The sequence below is a fragment of the Otolemur garnettii genome, unplaced genomic scaffold (genome assembly GCF_000181295.1).
Source record: "Otolemur garnettii isolate 467f Iridium unplaced genomic scaffold, OtoGar3 scaffold00001, whole genome shotgun sequence".
In the NCBI taxonomy this organism is placed as follows: Eukaryota; Metazoa; Chordata; class Mammalia; order Primates; family Galagidae; genus Otolemur; species Otolemur garnettii.
Window position 1 is genome coordinate 26,991,543 of NW_003852396.1, and position 10,855 is coordinate 27,002,397.

Here is a 10,855-nt window from a genome sequence, read left to right on the forward strand (position 1 = left end):
TGTGTGTCGTCCCTCTGAATTGTCAGCAGGAGGGTAGGGACAGAGCATGCTGGGTTTAGGATTCAGTTTTGGCCTCATGATTTAAGGAGGAATCATTCTCAGAAATTAATGGGAAAGTGGCAGGATGGATTGAGGCCCTACCTTGCATCAGCCTGATGCCAGGGGTTCTTTTAACAGCTGTGGGGCTGGGAACCAGTGTCATACTGTGGATGGGAAGACTGTCTCAGAGAGGTAAAGTGACTGTAAAGGCCACACAGTTTAGAACCAGAAAAGCCTGAATCCCACCCAGACACTGGCTCCAGTGCAATGTGTGCCTTCCACACCAGCTAGGAAGGGCACGCTGGGTTTGATGTAGGGCTGGGGAATGGGAGTGGTAGATCCCTTCATGGCCACATGGAGGCGCCTGAGCCCTGGGACTATGGAGGGACTAGCCCTTAGCCCAGATGCCTCTTCCCAGTGGCAGGAGTTTGGCTCTGATTTCTCAGGGCTTTGGGGTGGACTCACCCCCATGCCCAGCACAATGCAGCCTTGGGACCACAGGTGTCTGTTCCTGGCTTTTAGTCCTTGGGGATCTGCCCTCTACCCTCTGTGGGAAGGGATCAGTGGTGGAGTCAGGGCAGGCCTATAACTCTGACCTTTGTCCAGAGGGTCAGCAGTCAGCATGGCCTCAGGTGTGTCCTAAGGGAGAAGGAAGAGGTTGAATCCCGGCTTTGGCCTGAATTCAATTAACTCCTTGCTTCCTGGAGCCAAGGGATGTGTCTCTTCTCCAAACAGAGACACAGGTCTTCAGGATAGAACTCTTAAGGATTGAGAGAGTCTGGCACCTTCTTGGAGGAAAGGAAGAGCCCCCCCTCCAAATGTTAGAATCTATACTGCCCCCCAACATTAGCCTTGAGGACCATCCCTCCGGGAGGTGAGGGGTTCACTCTCCATGCCCCAATATTGAATCTCTGGCCAGTGCTTCCCTTCCTGGGGCAGAGTCAGCTCCCACTTCCCCCTAGACAAGGGAGTGAGTGAGACCCAGAACCACTGTGCCCCTTCAAGGACCACACACCACCTTGACTCACACCATCTCCCTCTCACACACATTTACACCCTGTGACACACACAGTCCAGAGACACAGATCCCAACACACAGAATAGAGACAAGGTTATGAAACTCCCACAGTAACATACCTGCTGTCTAGCAGGAATGCAGGCATGGCACAGAATCACACAGGCTGAGGGAAAGAAACCAAGATCTACCACTGTGGCAGTCACACATTTACAGCTATACGGTCACACACCCCCATGCCAACACTACACACTTTGTTCCATGCACTCCCACACTGACAGGTAGGTACCCGGAACACCTACATGCTCACAACCACATAATTACATGCCCCCCATGTACACCTTCAAATCCATCGTCATCAGGGACACAGCCAGCACTAGGTTACCCCCAATCCCAGCCACACCAGACCCCTTAGTTGCATACACACTCAATCCCATGCTTACTCTCACCCCCTCCTGCCTTCCCTCCCTCCCAGGGCTAGTCCAAGTGGGAACAAAAGCCCAATGTCCTCCTCCCCCTCCCCCTCTCTTCTCCCTTCCCCTCCCCCCTGGCGTCCAGCCCCTTTGTCCTCCCACAGCTGAGCCTGAGCAGGAGTCTGGGCAGAGCAGCAGGGACATTGGAGTCTGGGTTGCCAGGGGTGTGGGCGGCAGGCACAGACAGGAGAGGTCCCTGCAAGAGCAGCAGCTGCGAAGAGGGTGTGGCCAGGTAAGCAGCAGATAACTTGGGGCAGGGCTTGGGCGCAGAGCTGCCAGGCTTCGCGGTGTCAGGACTAAGCCTGTGTTGGTGAGAGTGGATGTGAGTGTGAAAAATACACCAGGGTGGGGGCATGCTCAAGTCCACGTCTATAGGCAGAGTCCCTTGGTGTGTGTCAGGACCCAGTGTATCTAGGCTGGAGGAGCCTAGACTCTCAACTGAGGTGGGTGGATGCCCAGGGAGCCCTACATAGGAACGCTCACACTCCATCTTCCAAGTGGGTGTCCTTTGGCCCCTAGACTGGGAATCCTCAGGGTGGAAACTGGGTCTGACATCCTTGTGTGTCCACAGCACCCAGCATGGTAGAAGTAGAAAGAATGAAAAAGTACAGGTGCGCTTCTCAGGAGGGACTCCCTCTTCCTCCTAAGGAGCCCCTTGTGCCATGGGGCACCTCTGTGAGAAGTGCCTTCCTGTACTGATGACACCTGCCCCTTTGGATCTCAGCTCAGAGCATGACTGCTTTCTGGGTCAGCGGAGAACAGACTGGGAGTAGCATGCTCTGCTGACCTGTCTCACCTCCTTCTGCTGGTCCTGGGCTGCTCCTTGGGACATGACACTCTGGTAAATGTGGCAGACCCTAGAGCCAGCAGGGCTCAGGTCTTAGCCCTTTTGCTTAGGCAAAAGTATCGATCTTTGTTGTCCACTAGGGAGCTCAGTTCTTGTGATGCTGAGGTAGGGATCAGGGCATGAACGGTGAAAGCCAGGCTGACACTGGTTGTAATGTCCTGAGGTGGCAGAGCAGCTGGGACAAGGTGAATGCAGGGAGAAGGAATGGGCAGAGGGGGGATCTGAGCTTCCCTAGAGTAAGCTGCCACATACAGGAGCCAGCTCTCTGTCTCTGGAGGTATGCAAGCAGAGGTATATGTTCATAATGGCCAAATCATAACTAGCATGGTACAGTGCCTTTTCTCCTCTGATCCTTGTCACAAACCTCTGAAGGCCAGACTTCTGTGTGCTTGTTTCCTATTACTAATGTAAATGAAGCTGAAGGGCTGCTCTAAAAAGACTTCCTAGGGTTGTGAGGGTCAAATTAGGTAGCCACGGTCAAATTAAGCTATATACATAAAAGCAACTAGCACACATAGTGTACTCCCTTCCTCTTGAATAAGAACGTTGCAAGGAAACATTTATTGAGTTTCTGTGTACCTAGCACTTTTCATATGTTGCTACCCTGTGAGGTAGGAATTATGATACCATTTCACATGAAATAACTGAGGCAGGTGTGAGGTGGGTAAAGAGGAGTGACTGGCCCAGGCCACACAGTCAGTCTGTTAGAGACAAGATTAGAATTCTCATTCGCCCACAGAGTTCTTTCCACTTCTCCAGGTGCCTCCTTGAGAAAAGTGGAGTACTCACTAGAGAGAGGCCAACTTCCCTCTCAGCCTGGGCTTAACTCCCTGCCCTCTGTCTTCTGAGCCTTTACACAAATTATTCCCTCTGCTGACACCCACCTTCCACTCCCCTTCCCTTCACTTGGCAATTCTACCCATCCTGCTCAGTTTGAAGGGACATCTTCCCTGACCTCCCTCCAACTGGGTTTAGTGCCCCTTCTATGAGCTCCGCTAGGATTCTGTACTTCCCAGAGGGCCCCTGCCAAGCTGTGAGCTATGGGAAGACAGGGGCTGTGATTGTCATGCTCACTCCCTAGCACAGAAAAGGCTCTTAATAAACACTTGTTTTAATACAGTCACTCAACTTGGAACAGGTGTTAACTGAGCACCAACTATGTTATGGTGCTATGCTGTGCTGTGGAGGGAGAGGCAGTTATTAGACTCTAATCTGTGGTTCTCAACCTTCCTAATGCCACGAACCTTTAATACAGTCCAAAGGGGTCGCGACTCACAGGTTGAGAACTGCTCTAAATTAGAGTGATCAGGGTTTGGTCAATGGGAAGTACCAACCTGAGATGATATCCGCAGGAGACAGTATGGACTAAGTAAAGATGAGTTATCATTACCCTTTCCCCGTCCTCTGCCACACCCCGCATCTCCCGTCTCTGTGGAGTAGCCTGAATCCTTTGACCAAGGGCTACAGCTCCCGTCACTGGACCCTCCCCTACACAGATATTTTGTCCAGGTTTCAGTAACCTCCCTGCCCTCCCCGCTCAGACCTTGGGGCGGTAAAGGCTTCCTGCTGTTGGTAACCACGTGGCACTGTTCTATCCCTGCTGGAGTCCCTAAACACTGCCTCCGTTTATAAATCGTTCTTTTATTAGTCTCTCCTCGAATTACCCTATTTGAGACCCGGCCATCTGTCTCCTGCAGATATTGACAGACAAAAGCTTTGCGAATTTGAAGAACAGAAAAAGGCAATGTGTCTGAATAAAAAAGCGAGGGAGAACCAATGACGCAGGGCGCCCGCCCGGTAGACAGGAGCTAGATCACTGTGGCTGCAAGGAATCTGGGTAGGTGTGTGGAAGGAATAGTTCAATCTATGGAAGCATACACGCGTGAGTAAACTAGTCATCTAAGGAAGGAATAAATGCATACGGTCACTCCCCTAACTTGACCCTAGCCAGGTAGATTCCCCGACTATACTTGTGTTCTCTACCCGGCAGGATGCGGGAGGCACCTGGGTCAGAGAAGTCGGAGCCGGGCTGCGAAGCCCAGTGCACGGGGTCCTGCCACGCGCAGCGCGTCCTGCAGACCCTCAACGCCTACCGGCGGAGCGGCACCCTCACCGACGTAGTGCTGCGCGCCGGCGGCCGCGACTTCCCGTGCCACCGTGCGGCGCTCAGCGCAGGCAGCGCCTACTTCCGCAGCCTGTTCGCCGCCGGGCGGCCGGAGCACGGCCTGGCCGTGGTACCCGTGGTGCCAGTGGCGCCGGAGGCGCCGGGTACCGCGCCGGCCGGTGTAGCGGCGGCGCTGGCCGTGGTGCTTGACTACGTGTACGGCGCGGGCGTGCGGCTGCGCGCCGAGAACGAGGCGGCCGCCGTGCTGGCGCTGGCGGAGCGGCTGGGCGTGGTGGGTTTGCGCGAGGACTGCGTGCGCTTCCTGGAGGGCCGCTTGCGCGCCACTAACAGCCTGGCGCTACGCCGCGTGGCCGCCGCCTTCTCGCTCAGCTCGCTGGCCGAGCGCTGCGGCCGTGTCTTGCGCCAAGCCTTCGCCGAGGTGGCAAGACACGCCGACTTCCTGGAGCTGGCGCCTGACGAGGTGGTGGCGCTGCTGGCTGACCCCGCGCTGGGCGTGGCGCGCGAGGAGGCTGTGTTCGAGGCGGCCATGCGCTGGGTGCGGCACGACGCGCCGGCCCGACGTGGGCAGCTGCGGCGCCTGCTGGAGCATGTGCGACTACCGCTGCTGGCCCCAGCCTACTTCATGGAGAAGGTGGAAGCGGATGAGCTGCTGCAGGCCTGCAGAGAGTGCCGCCCGCTGCTGCTGGAGGCCCGCGCCTGCTTCATCCTGGGCCGAGAGGTCGGCACGCTGCGGGCCCGGCCGCGGAGGTACGGCCGCTGCTTCCTAACCACCCGCACCCTGTTACGTTCTTCAGCGTTCTTCAACCACTCACTCATTTCTTCGTCCACCTTTTCCTCTCTTAGCCATGCCTCTTGGTGAAATTCAGTCATTTGTTCAACATTTTTTAGGCTTGGTGCTGGGAATTCTGGTCTTGAAGAGGCCAATGGGGGAGATGTAGGGAATTCCGCACCTGGCACACGTTCTTTCTCTTGCTGGTGCATCCATAATCCGAGTGCTTACTCTGTGAGGTCCTGCCTTTGGTCCTTGGGGTTGATTTGGAAATACCCTTTGCTCTCTGGGACTCACAGGCTCGTGAGATATATAAATAGGCAGGAACATTGGAATCAAAAACAAGAGACCTATTCCCTTCCCTGGAATGTCAGACTGGGACACTGTGGGTGGAGTAATCCAAGATGGTCTGTCACCACTCTCCCCAGGGACAGAAGACAGGGATGACACTGTCTTACCACTATATCTCTAATATTAAGCACAAAGTCTGGGACAAAGATGCTCAGTGTGTGTTTAAAAAAAATTAGAAAAACACCGACAGAAGGTTTTGGAAATTCTGTTGGGGTCAGAAGGCCGAGAAGTAAGTAGGAGGAAAGAATGCCTTGCTTAAGAGGTGAGTGGTCTAGTTCAATAGAATTCGTGATGGGAGATGGCTTTAGATGATCCTAGGAGGAAAGAAGCAGCAGAATTAGCAGTTGGGGATAGAGGCCAGAAAAGGGTGTTGAAGAAGAGGAGTCAGCATTAGACAAACCTGTGCACTTATTAGCTGCATGGCTTTGAGCAAGCCATAGACTGTGAGCCTTAGTTTCCTCCTCTGGGAAAGGAGTAATAATCCCTACTTAATAAAACTGTGGTGAGGATTAAAGGAGGTGATTTTTCTAGGTAAGGGCAAGGGCTCCGTAAAGATATATAGATTTTTTTGGCCGGGCACAGTAGCTCAAGCCTGTAATCCTAGCACTCTGGGAGGCCCAGGCACGTGGATTGTCTTAGCTCAAAAGTTAAGAGAGTACCCCGGGTAAGAGCTGAGACCGTCTTTACTAAAAATAGAAAAATTAACCGGAGTTGTGGCAGGCGCCTGTAATCCCAGCTACTTGGGAGGCTTAGGCAGTAAGATTGCCAGAGCCCTGGAGTTTGAGGTTGCTGTGAGCTGTGACACCACAGCACTCTACCTAGGATGACAGAGTGAGACTCTGTCTCAAAAACAAAACAAAAAACAAAAAGATTTTTTCCCTATAAGTTAGAGGTCATTACAATGGGGTGGGATTAGTGACGCTCTTCCTATTAGTAGCCAGAGGGAAGGCTGGAAGTGGCAGAATCCCGAGGGAGGAGCCGGCGGGCATGAAGGGCAGCAGGACCGTTCAGTGTGGTTAGGAGGAGGGGGGCGCGACTTGGGTGTGGGTCAGCGGACATCGGCTTATCCCCACACCAGATTCATGGACCTAGCTGAAGTGATCGTGGTCATCGGCGGTTGTGACCGCAAAGGTCTTCTGAAGTTGCCCTTCGCCGATGCTTACCACCCAGAAACCCAGCGCTGGATCCCATTGCCCAGCCTACCCGGCTACGCGCGCTCCGAGTTTGCCGCCTGTGCTCTCCGCAATGACGTCTACGTCTCCGGTGAGGGCGGGGCCGCAGCAGGAGCCCCCTCGGGATTGGCGCGTCACCCGACACACAACGCCTCCTTTGTTTATCCCTCCAATCGGGAGATGGGGGCGGGATTTTTCTGCTGCGGTATGGTTACTGGTATGCCAGCAGAGGCGATCACTGATGTGACTCCGAACTTTATTCAGCAGGGTCCCCTTAAATTGTTAGTATTAATAACCACTTCTTTTTATAATCTACTGTGTGCCTACATTGTGCTAAGCAGCTTACATTTATTTAATCCCTCTACAATCCCATTTCACAGATTAGAAAACAGGCAGAGAGGCTCAGAATTTCCCCATTGTCTCAAAACCGACTGAGTTGGAAGGAACACAGATGTTTGATACCGATAAAATGTGCCCTCCCTAAGATTCAGGCTCTAAAGCTTCAGAGGAGAATAATACAGTCCTTGCTCCCTTGGAGTGCCTTGGAGAGGAAACAGACATCACATTACCACCAGGCAGAAAGCGCTCATAGCTCTCAGAGTCTCCAAGTGATCTAGAATCCCACTTAGGGAATCTGGCACAACTTCATGGAAGGGATGATTTTTTGCCTGGACCTTGAAAGTCAGGGGGAACAGTACAGCCAAAAGGCATGAGGACAAAGACATTCGGAAAGGAACCCAGGGTAGTGGGGGGCTGTGAAGCACAGGTTGAGGGCATCCTGGAGAGGAGGGGAAGCTATTCTCAATATGGCAGGGCTTAGGGAGGCTTTAGCTTTGGGCCTAGGTAGAATGTTGTAGTGGGCTATGGGTGCCTATGAAAAGTAAGGAGCAGTAGCATGAGCCAGGGAGGTCTCAGAGACCATCCAGACCACATATTACAACGGAATGATTTTTCCAAGGCCACTGATGCTCCTGAGCAACATAAGAGGTTTTTGTTAGGTGTCACTGAGAATTCACAGGTGGGGGCTACCAAGCAGATGTGGTTCTGGTCATGCACTTGGGTTGAGAGGTACAGTGAGGGTTGTTCCTGGGGAGGCTGCTCCTGAAAGGTGAATCTGGTCAAGATCCCCAGTGTGGCCAGGCACCAGGAGAAAGAGTCCACAGCCTGCATCCCCAGTGCCTGGCCCCATAGGGTGTGCTGTGTCTCTCAGCAGTACCAGTGTTGACTTTGGGGGGCAGGCATTGCCCTGGCTCTAGTCATTGTTCTGACAAAAGCCAGTGTAATCTTCAACATGCCATTGCTGGTCTCTAAGCCTCATATGAGCTTCCTTTATGTAAACTGGGTATAAGAATCCCCACACCTCAAGCACCTGTAGTCCCAGCTACTCGAGAGGCTGAGGCAAGAGAATTGCCTAAGCCCAGGAGTTGTAGGTTGCTGTGAGCTGTGTGACTTCAGGGCACTTTACTGAGGGTGATAAAGTGAGACATTGTCTCTTAAAAAATAAAAAGAATCCCCACACCTCATGGAGGGATGAGATCAGAAATGAAATCATGATAAAGGTGAAGGCAGAAGGGGGAGGATTATTGGGTCACTCTCTACCCCTCTGCCCTCCCAGTGCAAGTGGTTCTGCTTTCCCGTGGCCCCCAGCACATTCCTGATGCTTGTCTTGGGTATCCTTTGTACTCTTATCTTTAGTAGAGTGCTCCCCTCCTTGCTTCCCTGAGCACAAAGCCTGGCACAACGCCATAAGGCACCTAGTAAAGGTCAGCTCCTCCATCTGTCAGGCTTTCCCCAGAGGAGTCCTAACTCAGACCTTCTCCCCACTGGTTCAAAGCACTGTCTGGGTCACAGGCCCAGAGTCTTACACCAGCCCAGGGGTAAGTCCTTTCTGTGGTCAGCACTTAACTCTTCCTTTGGATCTGGAGGCTCTAGTTTCTAGCTCTTTAGGGGTGCTGGAGATAACAAGAGCACTTGGGGGCAACAGCTGCTTCTCTCTTCCTAGGAGGCCACATCAACAGCCGTGATGTGTGGATGTTTAGCTCCCATCTGCACACCTGGATCAAGGTAGCCTCACTGCACAAGGGCAGGTGGAGGCACAAGATGGCAGTCGTGCAGGGGCAGGTAGGCACAACTACAGTTGCCACCCTGGGACCCAGAGTATGGATCTGTGAGGGAGAAGGCTAGACCCAGAAAAAGGAAAGGGCCTTGCCTGAGGTCACATAATAATGCTAATAATGATAGCAATTACTGTAACAACTTAGTGGTCAAGAGTGTGGGTTTGGGTCAAACAGATTAGGTCTAAATCTTGACTCTGCCACTTAAGACTAAAAAAAAAAATCTGCCAATTGTCTAAACTACATCCTGAATTCAGAAATGCAAATAAAAGTGTTTTTTAGAATCGATTAAGTGGGGTTATAAACCCTTAATAAGCTGCTGGCTATTATTAAGTATCAGCTTGGTGCAAGATCTAATCACGTTCAATGCTCATGTTAGAGACTGGTCTCATCTGCGGTTGACCAGAGGAAACCAACTCAGGGAGGTTCAGTAACTTAGCAGAGGCCTCACAGGTGGTGGCAGCAATGGGGCCCCCACTCTCATTGACTTGGTCTGGAAGCTGGGGTGAGGATGGGGATAGTTTCCTGCCCACAGACTGAAAGACTGAAGCGTTGAGGCCAAGTGGCCAAGCAGTAACTCCTGGAGCAACTCATGTCCTCACCCGCAGTTGTTCGCAGTGGGCGGCTTCGACGGCCTGCAGCGCCTGCGCAGTGTGGAGCGCTATGACCCCTTCTCAAACACCTGGGCGGCCGCCGCACCCCTCCTGGAGGCAGTGAGCTCTGCAGCAGTGGCGCCCTGTGCTGGCCGCATCTACGTGATCGGGGGCGCGGGTCAGGATGGAATCAACACCGACAAGGTGGGCGTGTACCTGGGGACCCAGAGAGGAGGGAGGCTGCAGGGAACCAGCAATGCCCACTTTGTGTGCCAGGCGCAGAGCTGGGAGCTTTCGTGCCCTCATCCATTTTCTCAATCCAGTCAACATCCCAGAGGGGTCACCCCCATGTTTGAGGCAAGGAAATGAGTTCAGAGAAATGACCCCAAGGCCATTGAGTGTGTGAAGAGCACACCTGGACTCTAATGGTTGACTGGTGTCATATGGGCTTCATAGATTTTTTAAATTAAGGGTGAGATTAGTTAAAATGCTTTTATTCAGTTCAAAAATAATACACTCATTACCAAAAATTTAGTAAGCAAAGAGAATAGAAAGAAAAAAATCACCCATAATCCACCCAAGGATAATTACTATAATATGTGATGCATTGCCTTCCAGGCTTCTCCTGAATTGATTTTTGCTTTTCTTAGATATGTGTTCTCACTGTTAGTAAAATTCTGCATTCTGCTTTTTACTCTTGTATAAGTACTTTTCACATGCTCAGAAACTGTTTGCAGCTGTCATTTCAATGTCTGAAATAGTCCGTTGGCTTGATGAACCAGCTACAAATTCAATTTTCTATTGATGGACATTGAGGCTCTTTTTTTTTTTTTTTGGAGACAGTCTTACTTTCTCGCCCTTGGTAGAGGGCCATAGCCGTTGTAGCTCACAGCAACTTCAAACTCTTGGGCTCAAGTGATTCTCTTGCCTCAGCCTCCGGAATAGCTGGGACTATAGGCACCAGCCACAATGCCCGGCTATTTTCAAGAGATGGGGTCTCCCTCTTGCTCTGCTGGTCTTTTTTTAATCAAGGCTAGATTTATTTATTTATTTTTCTTTTTGTAGTTTTTGGCCGGGGCTGGGTTTGAACCCGTCACCTCCGGCATATGGGGCCAGTGCCCTACTCCTTTGAGCCACAGGTGCTGCCCCTCATGCTAGTCTTGAACCTGTGAGCTCAGGCAATCCACCTGCCTCGGCCTCCCAGCACTTAGGTTTTTATGAATAAAAATTAATCTTTTTTGGCTTGGCGCCTGTGGCTCAAGCGGCTAAGGCGCCAGCCACATACACTTAAGGTGGCAGGTTCGAATCCCCAGCCCGGGCCCGCCAAACAACAATGATGGCTGCAACCAAAAAATGG

General features: G+C 52.2%; 1 protein-coding gene across 1 annotated transcript in view; it reads left to right on the top strand.

The window, feature by feature from the left end:
* The first annotated feature begins 4,350 nt into the window (after positions 1 to 4,350).
* KLHL35 (kelch like family member 35) overlaps positions 4,351 to 10,855 on the top strand; it is a 9,518-nt gene continuing 3,013 nt past the window's right edge. The window contains exons 1-4 of the mRNA XM_003780894.3: positions 4,351 to 5,246; positions 6,698 to 6,882; positions 8,794 to 8,912; positions 9,514 to 9,702. Of these exons, the coding sequence (XP_003780942.1) occupies positions 4,366 to 5,246; positions 6,698 to 6,882; positions 8,794 to 8,912; positions 9,514 to 9,702 (1,374 nt within the window). The 5' untranslated portion in view covers positions 4,351 to 4,365. The remainder of the gene's footprint in view (positions 5,247 to 6,697; positions 6,883 to 8,793; positions 8,913 to 9,513; positions 9,703 to 10,855) is intronic.